Consider the following 23,394-nt stretch of genomic DNA (forward strand, 5'->3'; position numbering starts at 1 on the left):
GCCGACCAAACAACGCCAGGGACCGGGATGATAATGTCAATAATAAATAGCACTCAGCCACACGCCTGCTGTATAATTTAGGCTGATTACAGATAGAAACCCGAAAAGAGACTGGTCGAAAACATATGGTTACAGGTATAAATTAGCTTATAAAGCAAAGCAAAGATAAAGCATTCAATAACCAGTCTCCATAGTCTAGTGGTTAGGACGGCGGTCTCATATTACTTGACGATTCCTATCTAAAGGAGTTGCAATCCGCAAGCACGAGTTCGATTCTCGTTGGAGGCACAATGTTTTGTTATTAAAATTAATTTTTTTTACTTGTTCCACAACAACCACGTACGTATACATATATATTTATCAGTAGGATGATGATGATGATGATGATGATGATGACGATTATTATTTTCCCATTATGAAAAGAACCCTTGTGCTCATTTTCATCCCAACACACATCTGTCTTCTCCCGGCGAATATCTTCATTCCAACCCTACCGAGACCGCAGCACATCTCAGGCTCGACCGATTGTCACCCCAACAAGACTGTTCTAGATCCAAACTCGGCCGACGGAGTATGTCCAAGTCAGTACTCCACTTCTATTTTGGACGTTCGACCTACATGTACAGTAATCAGAATCAGACCCAGATCTATTCGAAAATCCCCCTTAGACGAACATCCACATAACAACATGTCACTCACTAAGGGGAAAAAAAAAAAAAAACTCTTTACGCCCGCCCAAACCACTAGTACAGTATGAAAAGCAACGCCGGGAACTAAGAACTTGAACCTCACCCAATCCCCTTAAATCCCGATCCTATGAAAATCAACCTTAAAAAAAGGATCACCGTATCCGTCTACGGAGTACTCCGTAGACCAAGATCCAGGTTGCCCAGCTTCCTAACGGTGCCCTTTCTTTCTTTTTTTCTTTCTTTTCTTTTCTTTCCTTTCCACGGATCCGAGAACGGCCGGCGGCATGTACATACATACCTACCTAGCTTTGTCTCAAACGCCAACTCACATACCATGCCTAGTCTAGGTACATACAGTACGTCGCCCGGGCACCGAGTCATTCTACTACCTACCTACCTAATCAGACCCCTTCCCAATCTAAAGTCCCTCTTAGGCAGATAGAGAGGCAGATATAGGCAGAAAGAACCAACTATTAAAAAAAGTGAAAAAAAGAAGAAACCACTCAAAACGCACCAGGCACATACTCAAACCAAGCCATACCAAATAACATCACATCACATCCGACCAGTCATTCTAGGAGTACCCCCATAGATACACATACCATACTAAGCCCTAGATAATATGATTCCTTCCTAACGGGGTAAACGGGGTAACAGTTGAGTACGTGACTGATCCACTGATCCCCGTAAGTCCCGTCATAGGACACTAGGTAGAGGTAGTAGCAGTAACTCTGTAGGTCAGGTTGACTTAACTTCCTTCCCCTTACCCTTCGAGGAATTTTCCAGACGGAAATAGGGGCGCGAAAAATGGGCAAGGGAATAAATACAGAGATTGAAGATCAGATCGGAAACGGAAGGGATTAGTCTATGCTATTTGTTGCGCGTATTATTGAACTAAGACGGGCGTTTTGGAATGCATAAATAAGTGAGTGAGTGAGTGAGTGAGTTACCTTTACTTTACTTAGTTGTCTGCTGATGCAAGGGAGGCAGAATGGGGCCCTTTGGTGGTAGTCTAGGTACTTCTATTGTTTTGGTTGGAATGGGGAGAGGGGGTGGTTTATATTAGTATTATTATTTTTTTTTGGACGCGTTGGATATTTGATGGGGATTCTTGGGGATTTTTTTTGTGGAATGAGTGTCTTGCTATTTTCTATTATATTATATTTGTATATTTTTGGTTAATGTTTTGGTTTCATTTGCGGGGGGAGTTTTGGGGGGATATAGGGAGGGCAGTGGGTATCTTGTTTATTCCTCCATATGGCTTATTTTTCTATTATGTGTTGATTGAATTTTTTTATTTTTTTTTTTATTTTTGATAATAATTACTTTGGGGCTTTATTATAGTAAACAATTGTCTTTAATATATCAGCGCTACTATGGAATTATTGATTGGATAGACTTCTCCTATGGAATGTTGAAGGGAAAGTCAGCGATTACGCGCCCCAAGAGATTGTTTTGTGCACTGCCGCCTCCCGAGACGTCCCTAAATCTGGACCCTGAACGCCAGCCAACTCAAGGGAAACATGCATGGAAACCATAAAAGAAGGGAAAAAAAGAAAAAAAAGACATCGTACAGATTAGGCGCTGCCCGTAGTTACAGGTTGCTGGAGTAAATCTGACGTGGCCTGCCAACCAGTGCATATGCCAGATAGGAGACTTGTGTTAGATCTCTGGACGCCTTGCGATGCAATGCATGTATGGGCGCGTATGTGCCGTCCCGTCCATAGTCTAGAATTGTCGCCTTAGACAAGTGTTGCGCCAACATTTCTTGCATGCATGTTACAGTATTCCAAACGGTTAAATGAGGCAAGAAGGGGGGCCTATCGCCCCATAAAAAGAAAAAGGGAAAAAGAAAAAGAAACGCCATCCACGCCATCTCATTCGGCCAGGTCACCCTGACCCTGAGAGATACCCGCTTTTCTTGCTGCGAGGGGACAACCTGCCAAAGGAATGTGTCACATAACGCGGTACGAAAGGAACATAAGGCTGTCACTGTAGGCTTCATGCCATAGAATGTGCCGATCGGGTTAAGCCTGCATTTTGCACGGGCAAAACCGTTACTTCGTCCAGCTGGCGAAACCTCTCTCCTTCGAAAGAGAAAAAAAATTCTTGGTATATATCAATGTCCAGCCGCCCCTCTTCATGTCAAAAGGTTAGTCTCTTCCTCTGGCCAGCGTCTCCATGTCATAGAACATCCGCCAGTCTGTCTTTCGTTCTGTTTTTAGTAGCATTCTTTTCTCGGGTCTTTGTCTCTCTTTCACACTGACCGTGTCCTTCGTTTGATAGAACATCTCTCGCAGAGAGCGTCCACTCCCTTCGTCTATTGCAATATCGCTTTTAATCCTTTTGCTTGCCTCGATCCTGTGATAGAAAGCGATCGACCGGGCATACTTCTGTTTTTTTTTTTTTTTTTTTTTTTTTGGTTGCATCTTCATTCGATTCGACCCTAATTGACTACGACTTTCCCATCATTCCAACGCTCGATCTTGCAGACCATGGAGTGTTTCCGCCAGATTGGTCGAATGGTCAAGGCCCCATTTCAGCGTAATCCGCCTCCGCAACGGGGATTGGAAATTGTAAGTTGAGGCCTATCAGATAAACGTATTAGGGAGAACAAGACTGACGAAGGACTCAGGGACCCCCGATGAACTTTCGAAAGGAGGAAATGCCGAGCTTCTTCCCAGATGACGAGTCAGTACACCTTTGCGCCCAATCTCGAGACACCGTTTCTAACAATGTCGTTCACAGTGCTCAAACATTACATAGCCACAGCTCGTCCTTGGAGAAGGATACAATGATCAAGTCTCTGGAGCATGAATCCTCAACTCGCCAACGAATCAAGAACAACGTCAGAAGACTGAGCGTGAGAGTGGCCCGGCCGGTCTCCGAACATGAAGCCTGAAGTTGTTCTGCTTGGAGCCACCACGGGAATGTGTGGCTTGCGGGATTTTAGAAGTTGTGCCGCCGGATGAGGAGGAATGGGTGCCAGGTTGGCCGTTAAATCATTTCGATCACATCGCCCAACCCATCTGCAGACTCAGAGCAGGAATGTTGGAACTTCGTTGAGACGCGATTTCTTCGACTGCGGATTGTTCCCACAGGGTGGGCTTTCCTGTCGGGTTGTACTGATAGACGGTGAAGGTCCTCGACCCTGTACTTGTACGTTTGAATTTTGTAGCTCTGGAAGCTCATCAAAATCATCAAAAAACAATCTCCTCTTGGCTTGGGTAGCGGTTGGTGTCTTGTATCTAGTACTCATAGACTGCCTTTTTCTTCCCCGGTCCTTTGTAGGGGTCAAAGGGTTATTCCGAAAATTTGACGACGTCGAATCTGAACTAATGAGATGTGCATTTTGAGCGGGCCTTGTGGAGGCCGTATCATGCTGTAAATCTAGGTCATCGTCCTCCGAAGCTGTTTCAACATCATGACCCTGGGCTGCTTCGTATATCCTGGGTGGCGAACTATTAAGATTCCCTCGTCCAGATGACTGCGAAAATCCCTGGGCCGCCCTCGTCGATGACTTGATCCCCTGCATACCCACCAATGACCTCGCCTTTCTCGGGCTCACCATCAGATCATGTAACGATGTCCCCGCCCACGTGTCATCCTCTTCAACCTCGTCATTCTCCTCGTCCGAGTCCACCTGCGGCCGCTTACTCCCCATCCGCTCAAGGCCGGCCTTTTGACGGGCGGAAAGCGCATCAGCAGCATTCCTCCGCTTGGTATCCTCACTGACAGGCGTCACGCCATCGGTTGGCCGAGCTAGATTCCGAATGGCGGCAGCATTCTGCAATTTAACCTCTTTCTTGCGCCTCGCGTATTCGGCATAATGAAGATGATGCGTAAAAGATTGTGCGATGGCGTAGAATTCATCCTCGACCATAATATAAATGTCATCGTGCGACAGACCCTCGACCAGAAACCTATTTATTACAAAATTTTTCCCACATCAGTAGTGGTTCGCATGAGCTTAGCTATTTTCTGGAAAGGGAAACGGACTCTTCAGATGGGCAGCGGTGAATAGGAGACGACGGCGGTGTCGGGGCTAGAAGATAAATAACAATGTTAGTTCTGCAACGCAACCCGTCCCCATCCCCTTCTCTCCGGTATACTTTACATGATCTGAAGAAATCTCGTTTCTTGAGAGGTGAATCGGCCACTTTCGCCTTGGGAGTCGCATCGCTATCGTTGTTCTTGCTTTTCACTCTTGCCGGTCGTTTTGGCGTGGAGTCTCTGCTGTTTTTGCTATTTCCGGAGCCGGTGAGCCATGGTAGTGTGCGAGGCATGCTGTCTTATAAGCCGTGATGTTGTGCTGTATTTAGGCAAAGTTCAATCGCCTTTTCAATCCTTGTTTCATTTTTATTTGATCTTGCACTGAAATGTGAGTGTGGAGGAGCATGACGCGAATGAAGCGCGATAAAGAGGACGAGACGCGGGAGGATTTCCGCCCCGCCTCCGCATGATCTCCTTACTGAATGTAGTAAGGTAATATCCTCTTCTCAGTCAGCTGGAGTCAATCGCTCCCTTCATATAGAAAGCAGAACACAGTTGCAATGAATAGTGAGTATTGAAGGCTACGGTTCTATCTTATAACCAGAGCACTGTATAGAAAAACCCGCGTCCATCTTGGGTATCAATTTTGTTCTAAATACTGTTTCAGCCAGATTTGTAATACATATGCGGTCGATCTTGAGTCCTGAACGCCGCATAAAATAAGCCCAATATCAACATGTCCATGTCCCAGCCAGCCCGATGCTGACACTATAATAACGCCGGTCTAGCAAAGACGACCCAAGGGAGAAAGCAGAAGAAGGCCATAAAAAGAGTTTCGACGATAGGTCGCTCGCTATACCTCGCCGGGTCGCTTGCTGTTGCAGCTCACAATCTTCACTTTATCCGCCTGGACGTTCGTCTGGTTGTCCAGCTTGAATGTGACGTCTTTGATGAGGAAGGTCCATACTTCGTCGCAGAAGCGATATGTATCCAGGTGGCCCTGTGGGAGCGGAGCTGTGTTAGTGTTCTAACTCGGATGTTCCGTGCTCTGGAAGCCCAAGGGTCCCTATATACCTTGAAAGTAAGCCTGGCGCGCACTTTATCGGCGAGAACCTCGGTGATCACTCGGTCGAAAGTGGAAAGAATCTTCATGGCGAGCTGGGGCTCGATTCGGCCTTCGTTGATCAGGTCATCGAGGGTGTCCGTCAGGGACAGACCGAGACTGCAAATAGGACGCGGATTAGTGGGTGGATGGATACTTTTGGCTGACTGGTCAGTACCTGCTCCCGCGATAAAGCTCGTAATATGCTTGCGCGTTGCTCATTGTGCCGATATCGAGCGATGAAGGGAGATAGTTGGAGTGATTGGACTTGGCTAGAGTTGCCTGAGTGATATGCAGGTGGCTGCGGGGAGTATCTGCACGTGATATGTAAATTTACATCATGTGATCGAGACCCAGGGTATTACATCAACCTGATATACTTAAAATATAAGTCTAGTTTGTGAAAATTTTTTCAAAAGTTATAATGTATAAAGGTATTGCTTTGGCTGGTAAGATGAGGAAAGCTGCACTATTACGGATTCCTGCAAGGATCCTACCGACGCAATCTATATACCCTCCTTCGCGACAGATATCCTCAACTGTGCCAAGGTTATCTGATACCAACAAAGGTTTGTCCAGAAACTACCAAGGGCCTTAATTGAGGGTCATTCTAAGCAAATGAACAGATAAGTCTCCACCTTGGCCTGCCAGGGAGCCCGAGACTATGGCGAAGAGCAATTCGACATCTCAAAGTGGCAAGCAAGTGAAACTAGAAAAGGCCAAAACTGTTTCACAAGCTGATGAGGAGCTTCGCCAAAAGCTTGAACAAATGTCTGGCGAGGGAGGAGCCGCTGGGATAGAGTATGAGGACGGTAAACCTAGTACTATGAAGCGCAGTGTCCGAAATAACATGTTTCGCTATATTTGATGACCATCCACAAATCATCCGCACACACCAGCCTCCAAGTGAAACTACTTCTAGCTTGATAGAAAGCTGAAGCGGAAAGAAAGAATTCCTCCACGGACAATCAAATGTTATCTTGGGAGTCCATTCCATACTAAAATATATAACGCCAAAGGGCAGTCGAGGAGGCCTGAGGGCATACATGAACGCTGAACAAAGGCCCATGGTACCCTAGACTGTGCACGGTGCCACGGAATATTATGTGATGTTAACAGCTTACTCCAGTCACTGTGGATTGTATTGATTTTGAGCGATTGCGGACAACCGTTTTGTACCGAACGACCTTCTCTGACTGCTGGATCGAAGCACTGGTCGAGGCGCCCGATTTTAGTGTCCAACAAGTAACTATTGATCAGCTATGTACTTCAATCTCGCAAACTTATCTTGGGGATCAAGGAGCCCAATAGAATAGGAAAAAGGGAAAAGGTTAACAAGGAAGCAAAGGACTACTATAGAACGCCTTCAACCAAAGAAACAAGCGCCTCTATCACCCAGAAGACAAACTTGTGAACTCCGATGGACCGCAGTGCTCATCCAGACACATCCTACAAAATGCAAAAAAATCATATCACGTCAATTTGAGAGATGGATTTTTCCCCAGGAAAATCACCGGTTAGCCACCATTCCGGCTAGAACTCCAGCACCGATGACACCACCATCTGAAACCTCTCGTAAGAAAACAGACTTCCCGCTCTTTTGCGGCCCAGTTCTCATGATGAGACGATCTATGAATTGCTGGCACATGTTCTTGAAGTTAGGATAGTGCTGGATTATACCGCCAGTGTAAGCGACAACAAGTTCCTCAGGACCTGATTGCCAATCCGGGGGCGGGGGCGTGGGCGACAAAACAGGAACAATCGGCCCGTGGCCTTTTCGAACGTTTGTTGGCACCTCTAGTGTAGATGGCGATTTATAGTTTGTTATAGTAGAGATGTCAGCACTGCCATTAAGCTCGGGTGAAGCAGCGCTGGAGGGCTGTGGTGAGTTTTCGGTGCTGTCCACTTTCAACTCGATTTCATTGGCACAGGCAAGTAGCCCTACTACTGCCGCAGCAATCAGACCAGCAGCTCGTCTTTGTACAGTCCGGGCAATCTTGCGAAAGGCACCGGCGCAGGCAACATCCCATTGCCACTCACTACTTTCCGGTGAGGGCAAAGATCGAATCAATACATCAACAAGTTCCTGGTCTGACCGAGCGCGAGCAACATTGTCCGATATATATGTGGTTGTCAGTGCATACTCTTGAATGAGATTTGCAGGCAATTCCTTCGAAGATAGCCCGACGACGTTGATGAGGTAGTCAAAAAGGATAAGCCGGACAAGTTCACCGATGTATCGACCACCAGTCAGATACTCAAATGGCTGGAAACCAGGTCGTGCACATGCTCTGTCTAGTTCAATATCCCATTTTGTTATGATCTCGAGCTCCTTCAAGGGGGGTGCGCAGCCGGCAAGAGTCCACTCGGTGTTGACAACCGTTTCGACAGCCTCTGAATCTTTTGATTTCACATGGTGGGCCTTAGTTTTATGTAAAGAGGTCAGTTTCATTGGAATTGTCGCGTTACACCCCGTGCCTACGATGATGCCCATAGCCACCCGACTATTTGGCAAAGACTTCACAGCATAAGCCAAAGAGGCGAGGGTAGCGACGGCATCATTCGTAATAGCAGTAATCTTGAGTTTTGGTAATGCGAAAAGTTTCCGGCGCTTGGAGGAAGGTTCATCTTCATCGTCTGGGCGCCTTGTATGCCTCTCATAGCCGCTTAGCAGGATCTTACGAAGATTCAGATCCGACGTAATGGCGAAACCTTTACCCATCGGCATCAGTGTAGCCTCTGACAATGACTCTTGCCTAATAGTTGTTAGCTGAGCATATTTTAGAAGTCCCATCCATTGCGATATCTTTTGACTAGCATGTATGACGGCTATCACGTAAGAACTTACATTATCGGGAAGCTGAATGTGATGCCCATCTCCAACTCTTCTGGGACCGTGCCTTTTGTAGCATCCGACGTCAGGCTTTCGGCTACCACTTCCGCAATGCGGTCACCGATCCAAGCGAAAAGGTCTTCCGCTTTGTCCATCTTGAGATGCTCCTGAATGGGCCACGCTTTCTCTAGTGTTCGCCTCACGCGCTGTCTTTGTGCCTTGCGAATCGTGTTTGATTGCTCCGAGGTATCCGCGGACCCGACATCAGAATCAGCAGCATCCCCCAATAGCTCAATGAACGCAACTCGTAGATTTGATCCTCCAACATCAATGGCCAAATAGCGCCCTGACTCCAAGCCCGTAGGTAGTTGGGTCACCGGTGTAGGTAGAAACTGCTCTTCTGAGTTTAGGGCCAGGTCGCGATACACAGTTGAGAACCGACGCGCAAGTTTGTATAGAACCGCTTCATCGAGAGCCAAAGGTGATAGGAATTGATCCAGCCTGCGATGATGCTCCTGGTACTCTTTCTGAGAAGGATCTAAATCGGAGCCTTCATCCTCCTCAAAATCAATGGGATCCTCAAGTATGTCGTCATGTTCTTCCTGAGCCCCCCTTGTTGCGCCCACCCTATTAATTGGAGCCATTATGTGATGGAGCCTCGAAGAAAAGGGGAACTTTCACCGAGAGCGAGAACGTAAAATGAGTGCGCACCGAGGAGAGCTGATTTGCGTGCAACTTGCGAGCACACCAGTAGTAGTATCCAGTCGAATAGCCGTGGGGGACAAGAATTCGTATTTATTTGCTCTTGTATCGCGGAATGTTTACGAATAGGACGGATCTAAGGGACAGGAATGAGGACTGGGGCATGAGCGATAAGGTGCATGCCTCGAAGGAATCCGGGGGAGGTATGGAGTAACCTTATTTGGGATTCCACTTGCGATTCAGGAGGAAGAGGCGGAGCGCGGTCAAACGTGTGGGGCCTTTCTTGTAGTAGCTCGCTATGAACTAGAAGATGAGGTTCCATGGTCAGTCCCAATTTTGTGGTAATGTAATCGCGAAAAACTTAGAATTTCACTTTTCTTCTTCAATGTGGGTGACGCGTGTCTGCAAGAGCAATGATGGGGAAGGAAATCTTGAGGGGGCAACAAGAAAAAGGCACATTCACGACGATCATAATGCAGGGAGCTTCAGTGCACGCACCAAGTAATAAACCTTATCAGGGAGGGTGACTAAACCCAGAAGAAAATCATAGCTACTTACCTCTTCACAAGGTGGTGTGGTACACGCCAAAAGTTGTAGTAACAGTGGCAGCTGTAGGGAGTGTATATATATAAGGTGTGAGTGTTACAGGCAAGGTGGGTACACGCACAGAGCGAGAGTATGACGGAGAAGACAGGGAAGGAGTCAATTAAGTACTATATTTAACTGAAGAGAAGTAAAACTGCAATTAAAAACGAACAAACAAGACCAGCCAGTGGACCCGGGGGAGATTCACAGCCATGTCTCCACATCGGAGACGAGGCCTAGAAAACCAAAGAGGAAGTGAAAAAAAGGAGAGAAAAAGGATAATGGGGGAATGGGGAAGGGAAAGGGGAAATAAGGCGATAGTCAAGTGAGAAATCATTAGAAGAGCTGCTGTTGGATGGAGCGAATGTGACCTTTGGTTCCAAACGATGTGACGCTGTATCGCAGGTATTACTGGTACCACCTATGATGGTGGCCATTACTCTTCTTCTATCCATCGCGGAGCGTCTCGGAGGAAGCTTCTTTCTTGGGTCATCTTTTATGATCTCTTTGGTCAGTTCCCAACCCATTTGTTTATTTTTCCCATACTAACTTACTATCCTATTTGACCATTTCGGGTCAATTGGATGTCTCATACTTATCTTCAATGCTACCTCAGTAACCTCCCCTCTCTTTGAAATTGGTCACGTTCAAGACATTAATAAAATCCAGACAATGCAAGTTACCATGTTAATTAAACTTGCTGGTTCTCATCCTCATGGATCTACAAACAGTGACTCACTTAGCAACCAATTAAAATGAACTGACTGACTTGAATAATACTAATTGAACCGGGATTTCTTAGGTCCTACTCCGGGGAAAAAAAAAGAGAGAGAGAGAAAAAAAACCCTCGCCACAAAACATCTTGCAAAAACGGCTAGACGACACTTAAACAGGCCATGTGGAAAGACAGTGGGGCAGGACAACCCTCTACCGAGTCCGGTATTGTTATTATAACTAACGCACTGACTTTAACGTCAAGTTTAGATGCCGCGCGTTTCAAACCCTTTCATCCTGTCAAAAAATTCCTAATTTTTTCTAATTTCGCATGGACCAACTAACGCCATGACCCTTCTTGCAAGGTTTCTCATGTACACCTGTACCAAACAAAGCACGCTCGGGAACACCATCCTCATTGAGGTTTGTCGCCCTGCTGGGCTTTCCTGGAGCCAACCAGAATCGCTTGAAGGGCCCTGTTAGATAGTGAACACGAGGGCACGCTTTTATCTTCTACAGTTCTACTCTTCTACCGAGCCATAAAAACCAGAATCCTCGTGGATATCGCCAAATTCGTGCTCGCCATCGTATCGTGTGGGTCATGGAACAAGCCGCAGAGATTCGTGGTTAAATCCCGGACATGTTTCGGCAGAACCAGGAACCTTCATGATCATTGCTAGCTTTCCAGGAAAATATTCGTCACCATCCGCGATCCGACTGAAAGTCTGTGAGAACAGATGGTGTGTTCTACATAGACCTCGGTCTGTCTCCGACGTCGGAGAGTCTTTGGTTAGAGTTGGCTAGAAGAATGAGGCCCTGCGATCTACGCAGTCCTAGAGTGGCCCGGTATATAGCCGGTGATCGAATGCGTTTAGTAGTACGCTAGCCCACCGAAAGCCACCTTCAAGGGCCCCCTCCTGGCGATGTAGATGACTCGGGCGAGTTGCTCTTACCCACCTGGTTAATTGAGGAGGATGCTATTGCCCAGTAGTCTGCATTAGCGTGTAGCACATCTCTTTAGAATTGTAGTCCCACGCAATCACCGCCCAACCCGCAACGGTACTTTGATGTTGGCTCGGAAAAACTCGCGACACCCATGGCCTTAAGAGACGGTGATAATCATCCTTTTGATGTGTAAGATTTGGGTCAGCGGATATAGCCTCTTCTCTATTGCATTGCTGTACATATACGCTCCACGAAAGTCCCGCTAACTCCATTTGTGGAGAGGAGAGAGAGCGTTGATTGATTATCCTTCAAGGCTTGAGTGAGTCCGCTTCTTCACTGAGGGTTATTAGAGAATCCAAGGCCCCAGACACCTGGACGGGGTTCATTTTGAACATTCTAAGGACACCAGGCATAATCACTGCACAATTACAGATCATATCAAGATCTGAATATCCGGATCTGGATCTCATTTTAAAGCTCGCCTTATCAGATCTAGCGGGAGTGCTCAATATGCTGTAGCCCAATTATCGCCTCGGTTCGTAATTTATTTTCAAATGGGCCAAGAGTCCTAGTGAGCACACCTTGCAACTCTAGTTAGATAGTACCAGGCTGAAGCCCCATGTAGCTAACAGTTTGCGACCATCGCTCTTCTTCACAAGGTCAGTAGTTCGTACCTACGTACAGAAATGAACCCCACGTTGTGAAGATATGAGTTTATGCAGTCGACTCCTTGTCTTTCGCACATGAAAATAGTGTTTGGGTGGTTGCAGTGGATTTGTGGGTGGGACGAAGTTGAGGTTCTCATTGAGATAAAAGGAGGCTGTGGAATTGGGTGGATTTATCCGTGCACATTGGTGGTAGAGTTGCCACGCACTATGGTTGATATGTGTGCGGTATGCAGCTACCGGTGGCTCTTAGATTATTAGCATATCGAGGCATATCGAGGCATTGTGTTTGGGAGTCATTGACGAGCACTTCCATTCCCGTTTTCGATTTTATAATATTTAACTATAGCAAGCGGAGGTGTGCCGATATCATTATAAGGATAGGATTGCTGGGGCGAAGACGGTCTCCAGTGGAATATTCTCCACTAGGATCTAGACGTCGAGTTTTTACCACATCGCTGATGGTTATAATCGCCGGTACGATACCTCTATATTGTTTAACTTGTAAAACAATACTAAGTAACCAAAGTACTGACAGCGGTGATGTCTTTTCTATTCTCTTTAATACGGCACACTTTTGACCTGGTGACCGGGTGATCGGGTAGATTGGTTCGTCGTCCGCTAACTGGGTTGTGACTGTTCCTGATGAAGAAAATTATTTCGGACGCTTGACTGACGATGTAATCCTTACTGTTCTGCGTCCCTGTCTGTGACTGTCGCAAAGCTGTCGGCAGTTATTTTACCAATTTTGCCGCTGCATTGTTCTTCGCACAAATCTAGGTAGGCATAACTTCCTCTTTGGTAAGCAGACCCACCGCCACTACACAAGAACTAGCAATGAAATATAGGTTAGTACCTCCCCAGGACAGCCACAGGGGCCCTGGAATGGCGCTTGCTACATCCGTTCCTTGAGTCTCGCGAAAGTCCTCAACGTCAATGGGATGACATACTGATAATGCTTTGTTTCTAATACTACGTCAACCGGCCAAAAAGTCATGATCTGTATGTGTTGGGATTCTTTTACAAGCAGACCAAGTAGGGCCCACTGCGTATCGCCACTATTCCTCTGGCAGATGGTTTCTCGGGGCGTGCAAGTGGTCGTCGTAATCCTGGGCCCGTGAAATAACAATAAAATGGCTGCGCAATGAATGATGGTCAACCGGAGATGTATGGCCTCCAGGTGTAACTTACTTATATTCCAGGGGGCCGGCAGGCATTTAGCCGCAAGGCATTCTTTAACTATATTGCTGAAAGAAGCTCAATATAAGCGTCTTATCTCAAGAAGTCTGTTAGGAGCAGCAAAAGATTTGATTCTCATTAGTGTCTCCTCCACTTCTGCAGACTCTCGGCCTCCTATATTGATCGCAGCCTTATTAGTGGAGCTGATTCGTCGCATACCCAGCCGCTGATTACCAAGCTACCCTTCTGTAGTTATTTCGTCTGAGAAAACTTCAAATGTGGCCCTAGCCCATGAAAAGTAGCCCTGAATAAAAGTAGTTACTTCCAGCAGGCCGCGCTGAATGAAATGTCTTTTGAGCGGCTAGAAATGGTAATTACCAGTGACACGAGCGTTGAGGTCGATAATGTAATGGTTTCAACATTGACCTGTTATGATATCTACCACGGCTGGGACATAATAGCCTTTCTGGTGCAGGAAAGTGACGGCCTTCTCCTATATGTTGCGATTGGTGGCTTTGAATTCTGGCTGCCGTTGGTAGAAGATTCAAGCACCTATCCAAGTGCCCACGTTCGTCAAGTTGTTGATCACAGCATCTTATAGGGATGGGCCGCCCCTTTTTGGTCTCGAAAAGGGATAAGGCAACTGTTATACCGTGGACAATCTCCTGAATCACTAAAGTCCATAGATGTATGTGGTGATTCAACTCATTAATTTGCCGGAGCATCTGCCCCAGCTGCGCTGTGAGTGTTGCCTTCACATCTGCTCGTTGGGCATCCGTTTGGATTTTAAACACGCCTAGTCCAGAAGCTGATCGGGAGAGTTCTAGAAGGAATGGGACTCTGTGGTTGTCAATCAGGCGGGCGATCCTATTAATTTCACCTCCCACTAGACGCTGGTCGTACAGGTCACAGGGAGTGAGAACCGTGCCAATAACCTTTGATGGCGGTGTGGGCAGCCCTGACATAGACAAACTAGGTTTTGATGGTAGTTCATAGTAGATGTGGTAAATGGAGATTGCAGTTTAAAGGACAAATGGAAAACTACTGTGCAGAGTAGCTCTTTCAGCCGTCGAACCTGGTCAAGGCTCTCGAGAATACTACGAGACCGCCACCGGGTTACTCTACACACCTAATGGGTACCATCGTCTCAATTCCGCACATCGTCTCCGCTCGGACTGTTGCAGTATTGGGCTATGATTTCGTGGTTGATGCACAACATACGTACGTTCGCCCTCCTTTGCTTGGCGCCCGCGGTGATATACAGGTCCAGAGTCTGTTTGGTCAGGACTTTTTTCGCTTCACAGACCTACCGACGGAGAGAACCTCGTTGGCCTAAATCAGATCATCAGCCTCTCCAGTCAGAGAAGAACCGTCCCGATCTGTCAAGTGCCATCCACTTAATCACACCTATTGACCTATGCTCTTGACGCGGGTGAGTTCGGATTCCCACCATATTGCTCTAATCCTATTCTTTTAGACAGTATATTATTGAGATAGGAGCAGGGGGGACTTTCTTTCCGCATATTGATATGCCAGAGCAAGCTGCTGAAGCTGTTAGCAAGTGTCGATATGCATACTCAGACGGCCCACCGATCTCTAGCTTCAGCAGTATTAGTTCCTAGGGTTACAGGTACCACCGCGATGGGATTGTCTCATGCGCACGTAGTGGACAATAATATCGCGACGATCGTGCAGATCGAAAGTCCGGTAAGTCCAGTGCCCTTAGACTGGTTATTCTCCCGTTTGGCTAAAGGCGGCGTATCTCAGCTTGCCCCAGAAAACGCAGACGCCATCGCCACAGTTCCCGGCGTGAAAAACATTAATGCTCGGGGCTGGCAACCTCCCAGTTGCCATGCGTTGCCCCCCACAGCGACCCTGAAGATCCAAAATATTGGATGCAACAGATCGATTGGTGAGCGTGTCACGGCGGCATTGGAAGCCGTTGGCGGTGGTGCCTTGTAAGGCGGCTAGTATCATTAATAGATGACTGGAAGACTTTCAGCTATTGATGTTAACCTCGGACCACTTGAGCGTTGTCAAGGGCCACAAGGAGGATTTAGCGCAGATGACGAAGACTATAGCAGAGGTACACGGGTTGAAGAATTGAAATTTTCGGAGTCAGGGTGAGGGCATACGGCTAGTATCGAGAATCCGTTTCAGATTGAACTTTCGGAACCTTTTTTTCTCAACCAGAAAAGAAATAGTAGGAAAGGTTATCCTGTTAAGCTGCCTCTGTATTTATCAGATTGCTTAATATACTCTAACATGGTCACTTCCACCCCACATATTCTAAAAGAGGGTACTTACAAACACTGGATATATAGTCTCAGAAGACGACAAAGTCTCTCAGAACACTTTGCCGGACACAGAAAGTGAAGCCCAGTCGTCATCTCAAAAGAGGTTTTTCTATACTAGAACGCCGGCCGCTCTCAGAGGAAGGGTGTGGAAAGCCACCTATGTTATGTTCTCTCAAACTCCAACCAAACAACTTAGCCAAACAATTATAGATTACCCCGGAATTTCTTCCGGATTATTCTGATATATTCAATCACTGAGCATAAAGCGGCCCTGATCTAGTTCCATTTCGGAAAAGAAACGTCCCAGTTTCCGCAGAAGAACAGTTCGGTAGTTATTCATTACGTTTGCTTTATCCTTATGCCTGGTAGTACTTAGAAATCTTAGGCAGCACCCCAACGAGTTCCGACCTCATACTATCTACCTAATTCCAGCAAAAACCTTCAAATTACGAGAAGATCGTCAGATGGGAAAACAACTACGAGAGTTGGGCAAGAAGGCCTTTTCCGCAAAGAGGCACGATGGGGCCGCAATCGCCGTTCTCTACATCAACATCATCAGCGGCCTTCATCCACGTGTATAGGGGTGGTATGATAGCTGGCAGCGCCCAACCTACGTCAAAGCGGTAGCACTCACTGTAGCTGCAACACAGGTTGCCGTTCTTTGCGGTGGATTACGGCGAGCTTTAGAGGCTCTTGTAGCACTCACGTGAGAATGACATGACGAAGAAGGAGCTTGCTTCCGGATCACTCACTGAGCCCGTTGGTGGGATTCGCGAGCTACTGGAGCGGCCGGTGCGTGCTCTGTGAGCAATCAGTGAGTAGCTCAAGACACTCACATGCTGCCCTTATAAAAGCGGCGGTATCTGTATTGGGTAACTGGGCGGAACTCGCAGAAAAACAATTCAGTTATACACTACCATAATTGGACAAAATTGAGACCGTCTATATGGCGCTAGTCCATATTAGGAAACCATCCATACCCACCGTCCACTGACTTGTGCCATAACCGTTCATCATAATCTATCAATTACAATGTACTGCCATCATGCCGAGAAAAAGACAGCGATCCGATGAATATTTAAGTCCTCGAGTAACACATAAAGGCCTACGTTTAACGCGCAGCCGAGTGTGTAAGTCACGGAAACTATCTGCTTTCCTAACTGCTGACGCCTACCTACAGGTGTTGAATGTAAAAAGCAAAAGACGAAATGTGAAACAAAGCCAGGTGAAACATCGTGTAACAGATGCATTCACCATAATCTGGAGTGTATATCGCATGACATATCTCAGCAGTTTTTGCAGGAGGACTCAGTGTGAGTTAGACTAGACTCAGCCTGTCAATCTCATCTCTAACATGCAGTTAGCTGGAAAATGCAAACAACAGCAGATATTGCCCTTCTACGAGCGGCAGTGAATCATTTACTACATTATACCAAGCAACCAGAGTTGCAGACGTTTTCGAATAGCCAATCAGTCGATTCACCTCGCCCCTTTTTGGAGTCTCAGAATGTGGCCCAGTTGTCGACAGTTCCAAGGGACATGTCGAAAGAAAATTCCCCCCAGCCTCAGGGTGACGATTCGTCCGGTCTTGTCACAGTGCCTATGCGCAACCTATACGAGCTTACCAGACTGAAGAATCTACGGGTCAATGCAGGGTGGAAGCCAAACTCATCCTTGATACATGACGACTTTATTTCTCAAGGTGTGGTCCCCCTCAAAGAGGCCGAATACCTCTTCGATCGTTTCATGGAGATCAACAATAGATTATTGTGGGATGGTATTCTATTGTTTCATCGCACGCTAGGCTCTATCCGACGTGCTTCAACGTTATTGGCAGCAGCTGTTCTTACCATCGGTGCCTTGCATGCTCCTGGCAAAACCGAAGCATTCCACCAGTGCTACGATATTTTTGTTTCGCTTGTATGTAGCTCATCCCTCTCTCGCAATCACAGCGTTGATGACGTGCGGGCACTATGCATCGGCGCGTTCTATCTCGCAAATCTCAGTTGGAAACTATCAGGACAGGCCACGCGGATCGCTGCCGAGATTGGGCTACATCAGTCGTACCAGAAGCTTCTCCAAGGCGATAACAAGCAACATGATTATGTCTGCCTCTGGTATGCGACATACGTTTGTGACCACCAATTCAGCATTGCCCATGGTCGACCACCAGCGGCCGTCGATGATGAGTCAATCCGGAATATTGAGCGATTCATGCTTATGAAAGAGGTAAATCACGGCGATGCAAGACTAGCTGCGCAGGTCGCACTATTCACTATTTTGACGGAGGCCTACGTAGCCTTCGGAAATGATCCTGATCGACCATTAGAAGGTAAAGACTTCGATAAGCTATGGGTTTCTAATGTGGCAATTGATCAGTGGCGACTCCAGTGGCAGCCTCGCTCGAAGGACTGTACGACCTTGGGATCGTATCCATCGAAAGCTTTGGTACTATATTATCACTTTGCTCGCTTTCAGTTAAATTCCCTTTCTTTGCGTGGTATTAGCCCTTCCGGCTTGGAATCTAGTGCTCGACTTGTCTTTAGAAATTCCTTATCCCTGGCACACCGTGAAGCTGCCAATGCAGCTATCGCGGCGGCTACAAGTACACTCACTTTGATTTTAGAGGATGGCGATCTTCGACGTGCCTTTCCTGGCGTCCCGATCTTTACTTATACTATGGTTGCGTTCTGCGCCACGTTTCTCTTGAAGATGGCTGCCACGTGGGGAAAGAGCTCCACGCAATTCGGTCTAGCTGTAAATACAAGACATATCGTCTCTCTCGTTCAGCGCTCCGCAGATATGCTGGCTAATGTTGCTATGAGCCTCAATGAGCGACATATTGCAAAACATATAGCAACAGGCATGCTGGAGATGCTACAGAAATTCTATGCTCTGGATGAGAATGAGACAAGAGACGCAGAGGATCAGATAGAGGGAAAGGAACTAGACCGGCTCCCTACAATCCCCCCCGATTCCAATGACACTAATGCATTCTGGGCGGGCGACTATAATTTCTACGATCTTGGAGGAACGTTTGGTTTCGGACTCGATGAGACACTCTTGGGTCAGATGGCCGCGGATAACTTTGAGTTGGGTATATAATAACGCAATCAGATTGTCATGTCTATTGTCTATATACTGGAAATTATTAGTTAAATCGAAACCCGCAAAATCCAGCGAACGTTTCCCTGAAGAGCCGTGCGGATCTTCACAGTCTCGCCTTTACTACCGGCCCGCTATATGATGCCCCAAGCCTCTTTGGAATTAGATGGTCCACATCTAACGTATTAAGAAGCCCTGCATGTGCCTGTGAGAGGTGCGTAATCCCCAATAACTTCATCGTTGTCTCCAATTCGTCTTTCATGACTGTAGTTATCAGCACGAGTACCCAGGTAGATAAAGAATGATCGGAACATACTTTCAATCAAGCGCTCTACACCTTCTTGTCCATACGTGAGACTGTACAAGAACTGCCTCCCCATCCCCACAGCTTTAGCACCTAGGCAAATAGCTTTGAGAATATCCGTGCCGCGCCGAATCCCACCATCCACGAACACCTCAAGGTGCTCAAAGACTTGAGGACAACATTGACGTATCTCCATCAACACTGCTATTGATGACGTAGACCTGTCCAATCCAGTTAGTCTCAGTTCCAAGATAAAATGAATCATATACCCACGTGTCCAAGCTCCTTCCACCATGATTGCTCACGACAATCCCATCAACCCCGTATTTCATCGCCATCAAAGCATCCTCGGCCGTCTGAATTCCCTTCAACACAATGGGTAGCGTTGTTGCCCGACGAAGCCATCCCAGATCCTCCCACGTAAAACCAGCGTCAATATACCGTCCCATCGTCCTCCCCAACCCATTCCCCTTCGCATCACTAACCCCCTGCGCTCCAGTCATGGGCGCAGTCTGCACAACCTCCTCACCATCAACCCCAACTCGCTCATCTGCCTCCCTCTTCCCCGCAACCGGCGCATCAACCGTCAGAAAGACACCCCGAATCCCACTCTCCTCAGCCTGTCTCAGCAACCGCTCCGACTCCCCCCGGTCCCGATTAACATAAAGCTGAAAAAAGAACGCATGACCTGGCGCACACCCCGTAATAACTTCCACGGGATACGACGCATTCGTCGATATCTATGTATGGACCTCTCAATCAGCCCCCCCTGTTTTTGTTTTGTTTCCTCATGCTAGATACAGGGAATTGGTTGGTTTGATTACTCACGCATTGCCCGACGCCGTATTTGGCACAGCCCCGTGCTATTGCAAGCTCGCCATCTGGATGCACCATCTTGGCCATGGCGGCGGGGCTGACGAATAAGGGGAGACTGGTCTCACATCCGAGGATGGTGGTGCGGGTGTTGACTTTGCTGACATTGCGGAGGACTCGGGGGCGGAGGAGGATGCGGTCGTACATGGCTTTATTGGCGGAGAGGGTGAGCATGTCTGTTGCTGCGGAGGAGTAGAAGGCCCAGGTTTTGCGGGTTAGGGTTTGCGACGCGACTTTTTCGAAGTCGTGGCTATTGAGGATTGAGTCTAGTGGGGGTTTGGTGGGGATCTCTGATTCTGGCTTTTGCTCTTTGGAGTTGAGGGGGTAGCTCTCTGATGAGAGAGGGATTGGGTATGGGTCTGGTCGTGTGTGTTAATGTTGAGATGATGGGGTTTGTGAGGTATTGGTTAGGACATACTTGTTTTGGGAAGATCAGCCATTGTGAGGTGCGGTGCTGTATGATATGAGAACCCAGATCTAGAAAGAATTGAGAGAAATGCTTTTCATTGTCGATGGAGATATAGGGCTCTATATAGTTCTGGAGCAGTCCGGAGTTTTGCCGCAGTGGCGGAGTTTTGCCGGACCTGGGGATGACGGCATAAATGAACTAGAGTCCAATCTCCTTTCTTCGTTAGGACTTTTTAGAACTTCATATGGATCTCTACTATATTTTATTCTCCACATATTCTGGAGCCACTGCGGATTCACCGGCAACGTGGTTCCTCTGCCAAGTTTATACATGTAGAGAATATGTTTTGCTAGAGTTTATACTACCGCCTAGTTAACTTCACTATCGAACTAGAGATGTGTCCTACGTTCCCCCACCAACCGATTTCCCAGTTCCACCATCTCTGTCCTCTTGATCTTCCCACTATCAGTAATCGGAAATACAGCAGGCACATTGGCATCACCCAACCAGAATATCCACGCAGGTGCCTTCTGCGCCCCCAGGTTTATTTGCAGCCACTCAAGGATTTCCACATTGGAGGGACGAGGCTGTCCCAGAGTACCCTGAAGAAAAGCCGCAACTTCCTCACCTAATGTTTCATGCTTCACTCCGACGACACACGACTGAGAGATAGAATGGTGTTTGTTCAGATGTTCTTCTATTTCCGCCGGATAGATATTCTCCGCTCCTGTTCGACATTAGTCACTAGCCAAGTATCTAGAAAATTACATGCACTTACCGCGAATGATGATATCTTTGATCCGACCTGTGATAACACAATGTCCATGTACATCCATAACCGCTTCATCGCCCGAATGCATCCACACTACCCCGGAAGTATCTGGCTTCAGCGCCTCACGCGTCTTCTCCGGATTCTGATAGTATCCCCTCTGAACACCAGACCCGGCAATACAGAGTTCACCGCGCACACCTTGAGGCACGATCTTCCCCGACGAATCAATGATCTTGGCAGAAGTGTGCGGGAGTATATTTCTATGAAACACCCCGTCAAAAGGCTGGTCTGCCGAGCGAGACATGAAACTAATCGGAGATGTCTCAGTCATTCCTAGCCAACGTATTAGCAACCGTTACTCGGCGTACATGGGAACAAAATTACCATAAGCCACCATTAGATCTTCAAACCCGAATGCCACATGCATATCCTTTAGCAAAGCTGCGAGAATCGGCGCACCGCCAATGAGGCCAGTTCTAATGCGAAATGGACCAAGATTGAGCTCACGATATCGTTCTAGTAGAGCAATGAAAATGGTCGGCGTGCCGTGAAGACCCGTACATTTCTCTCGCATAGCTTCATGGAGGACCGCTACTGGGTCGAAGGTTGGCGACGGATATACGATTGCTGCGCCGTACGTCAGACATGAGAGAAGGCCTATTACAAGTCCGGAAATGTGGAAGAGAGGATAGGGACAGCAGATCACGTCTTTCTCTGTTAGGAGTAGACGGTGACCGATGAGGTGGGCGTTGCTGATGACGTTCCTATTTATGTGTTAGGATCGTGGGATGGGATTAGATTGGTCTGGGGTGGTACTTATGGGTTAGCATGGCGATTTTGGGCGCTCCAGTTGTGCCGCTTGTGAACTGGAATGTGCAGATCTGGTCATCTTGGACTTTTTGCTCCATCTCAGAGAGTGTTGAGTCTGGTACAACACTCGCGTGTTTAAGGAAGGTCTCGAAAGATGCGAACTGCCCCGAGGAGTAATTATTTGTTTGGATGAGAATGATTTGATTTAAGCATGGGAGCTCGTTGCTATCTAACGAAGTCTTGAGAGCTCTCAGGCAAGATGACAAGTCGCGCTCCCCGATATGCGTTGCGGTGAAGAGCAGCGAGCATCCTATACAGTTAGTCCGGTCATAGTCATGATATATATCAAAAAAGTTGCATTTACCGGTAGTCCTAAGTACATTGAGGCATTCTGTAGTTGAGTATGCATTATTGAGCAATACGGTAACCGCACCAATGCTTGTTGCTGCTAGAAATATCTCTACATACGCCGCACAATTACCAGAGAAGACTCCGATACGATCACCGGCTCTAATTCCGTGTACTATCAGTGCCCGGGAGACAGTTCTCACTCTCGTGTTCAACTCTTGGTAGGTGTGTCTAACACCTTCCGTTGGAAAGATAACTGCTTCCTGGGTTGGGAGCTGGGCTGCCTGCTGTTTGAGAAGATGGCCGATAGAGTATGTTTTAAGGGCTGGCTCGGAAGGCCCATGGAGAAGGGATAAAGAAGATACATTGTCAGGCATGCTGTCCATTTTAGCCTTCGACTGGCCTCTTGAGATTCTCTTTCTGAAGAACCTAATTTTGACAAAATTATGATCGGATACAACTGTGTCAAAAAAAAAGCAAATAACAAGCGGGGCGGCCGTGTGGATACTATACGAGATCTGACGTTGCAATACAAAGGACGCTATCATGTTGTCTCCTAAGATTTCCCCCAGTACACAGTTTAGATTGAATGAACACCTACATTGTTGAATATTGCCAAGGTGGCTCTGGAGTCAAAACCGACAGTGGATAATAATCCTCTGCAGAGCACTTTGCATCCTGAGTTTTCGGCTCTTGAAAATCCGGTCAAAATCAAACCGTGCTAGAAGAAAGGCTGGAGTTAACATGTTGGCGGGTAAAATATGTAGTAAACCCTAAGGTTAGAGAAAGGTAATGAACGGACAGCCGCCGCAGTACGACAGCTATTTAATTAATTTAATTGTATAGTGTTCGCTGGCAGAATAATTTGAACACTATATCAGGTGGACCCATCAGATGCTGTGTCTTGGGCAGGGCTCAAATCTCAGCCTCAAATTACCGTCAAAAGCGATTTATTTTCGGTAAAAAAAAATCCCCCTAGATAGCCCCTTAGGACGCAAGTCCTACGACCTAATTCTGGAAAAGTAAAGAGCTTTTTGAGGGAGATATTTAGTATTGTAGTTTGAGCATC

General features: G+C 47.1%; 10 protein-coding genes and 1 non-coding gene across 11 annotated transcripts; 5 read left to right on the forward strand and 6 right to left on the reverse strand.

Annotated features, from left to right (window-relative positions):
• The first annotated feature begins 184 nt into the window (after positions 1-184).
• Positions 185-288, forward strand: BDW43DRAFT_t107. The gene has a single exon. It is a non-coding gene; the product is annotated as a tRNA-Met (tRNA).
• A 492-nt stretch (positions 289-780) lies between these two features.
• BDW43DRAFT_275060 (uncharacterized protein) lies at positions 781-1,615 on the forward strand. The gene has a single exon (XM_032041811.1). The coding sequence runs from the start codon at positions 817-819 to the stop codon at positions 1,129-1,131; it is 315 nt and encodes a 104-aa protein (XP_031900609.1). The 5' UTR covers positions 781-816; the 3' UTR covers positions 1,132-1,615.
• A 425-nt stretch (positions 1,616-2,040) lies between these two features.
• Positions 2,041-3,110, reverse strand: BDW43DRAFT_275061 (uncharacterized protein). Its single transcript, XM_032041812.1, has one exon. It carries the CDS (start codon positions 2,692-2,694, stop codon positions 2,284-2,286), a length of 411 nt encoding a protein of 136 aa, XP_031900610.1. The 5' UTR covers positions 2,695-3,110; the 3' UTR covers positions 2,041-2,283.
• Positions 3,086-5,092, reverse strand: BDW43DRAFT_275064 (uncharacterized protein). Its single transcript, XM_032041813.1, has 3 exons — positions 4,807-5,092; positions 4,689-4,734; positions 3,086-4,612 (listed from the first exon to the last, which is right to left on the reverse strand). The coding sequence occupies exons 1-3, from the start codon at positions 4,973-4,975 to the stop codon at positions 3,727-3,729; spliced, it is 1,101 nt and encodes a 366-aa protein (XP_031900611.1). The 5' UTR covers positions 4,976-5,092; the 3' UTR covers positions 3,086-3,726.
• On the forward strand, positions 3,185-3,591 carry BDW43DRAFT_310783 (uncharacterized protein; the record flags this gene model as incomplete). The annotated part of the gene is made up of 3 exons (XM_032047030.1): positions 3,185-3,265; positions 3,325-3,380; positions 3,438-3,591. The coding sequence occupies 3 exons, from the start codon at positions 3,185-3,187 to the stop codon at positions 3,589-3,591; spliced, it is 291 nt and encodes a 96-aa protein (XP_031900612.1).
• A 199-nt stretch (positions 5,093-5,291) lies between the features above and the next one.
• BDW43DRAFT_275066 (transcription initiation factor IIA subunit gamma) lies at positions 5,292-6,052 on the reverse strand. Its single transcript, XM_032041814.1, has 3 exons — positions 5,963-6,052; positions 5,757-5,904; positions 5,292-5,682 (listed from the first exon to the last, which is right to left on the reverse strand). The coding sequence occupies exons 1-3, from the start codon at positions 6,004-6,006 to the stop codon at positions 5,536-5,538; spliced, it is 339 nt and encodes a 112-aa protein (XP_031900613.1). The 5' UTR covers positions 6,007-6,052; the 3' UTR covers positions 5,292-5,535.
• Positions 6,053-7,073: 1,021 nt separating this feature from the next.
• On the reverse strand, positions 7,074-9,565 carry BDW43DRAFT_77970 (hexokinase family protein). Its single transcript, XM_032050507.1, has 2 exons — positions 8,633-9,565; positions 7,074-8,540 (listed from the first exon to the last, which is right to left on the reverse strand). Exons 1-2 carry the CDS (start codon positions 9,259-9,261, stop codon positions 7,295-7,297), a joined length of 1,875 nt encoding a protein of 624 aa, XP_031900614.1. The 5' UTR covers positions 9,262-9,565; the 3' UTR covers positions 7,074-7,294.
• A 5,483-nt stretch (positions 9,566-15,048) lies between these two features.
• On the forward strand, positions 15,049-15,369 carry BDW43DRAFT_310787 (uncharacterized protein; the record flags this gene model as incomplete). The annotated part of the gene is made up of 2 exons (XM_032047031.1): positions 15,049-15,114; positions 15,175-15,369. 2 exons carry the CDS (start codon positions 15,049-15,051, stop codon positions 15,367-15,369), a joined length of 261 nt encoding a protein of 86 aa, XP_031900615.1.
• A 1,380-nt stretch (positions 15,370-16,749) lies between these two features.
• Positions 16,750-18,809, forward strand: BDW43DRAFT_310788 (Zn(II)2Cys6 transcription factor; the record flags this gene model as incomplete). Its single annotated transcript, XM_032047032.1, has 3 exons — positions 16,750-16,834; positions 16,885-17,017; positions 17,069-18,809. 3 exons carry the CDS (start codon positions 16,750-16,752, stop codon positions 18,807-18,809), a joined length of 1,959 nt encoding a protein of 652 aa, XP_031900616.1.
• A 106-nt stretch (positions 18,810-18,915) lies between these two features.
• On the reverse strand, positions 18,916-20,426 carry BDW43DRAFT_310789 (cytochrome b2; the record flags this gene model as incomplete). Its single annotated transcript, XM_032047033.1, has 5 exons — positions 18,916-19,073; positions 19,126-19,334; positions 19,387-19,853; positions 19,942-20,345; positions 20,405-20,426. The coding sequence occupies 5 exons, from the start codon at positions 20,424-20,426 to the stop codon at positions 18,916-18,918; spliced, it is 1,260 nt and encodes a 419-aa protein (XP_031900617.1).
• A 358-nt stretch (positions 20,427-20,784) lies between these two features.
• Positions 20,785-22,801, reverse strand: BDW43DRAFT_319491 (uncharacterized protein; the record flags this gene model as incomplete). Its single annotated transcript, XM_032048928.1, has 5 exons — positions 22,342-22,801; positions 21,984-22,287; positions 21,552-21,931; positions 21,174-21,500; positions 20,785-21,122 (listed from the first exon to the last, which is right to left on the reverse strand). The coding sequence occupies exons 1-5, from the start codon at positions 22,709-22,711 to the stop codon at positions 20,785-20,787; spliced, it is 1,719 nt and encodes a 572-aa protein (XP_031900618.1). The 5' UTR covers positions 22,712-22,801.
• Positions 22,802-23,394: the final 593 nt, after the last annotated feature.

The sequence above is a fragment of the Aspergillus alliaceus genome (genome assembly GCF_009176365.1).
Source record: "Aspergillus alliaceus strain CBS 536.65 unplaced genomic scaffold BDW43scaffold_20, whole genome shotgun sequence".
NCBI classification, from domain to species: domain Eukaryota; kingdom Fungi; phylum Ascomycota; class Eurotiomycetes; order Eurotiales; family Aspergillaceae; genus Aspergillus; species Aspergillus alliaceus.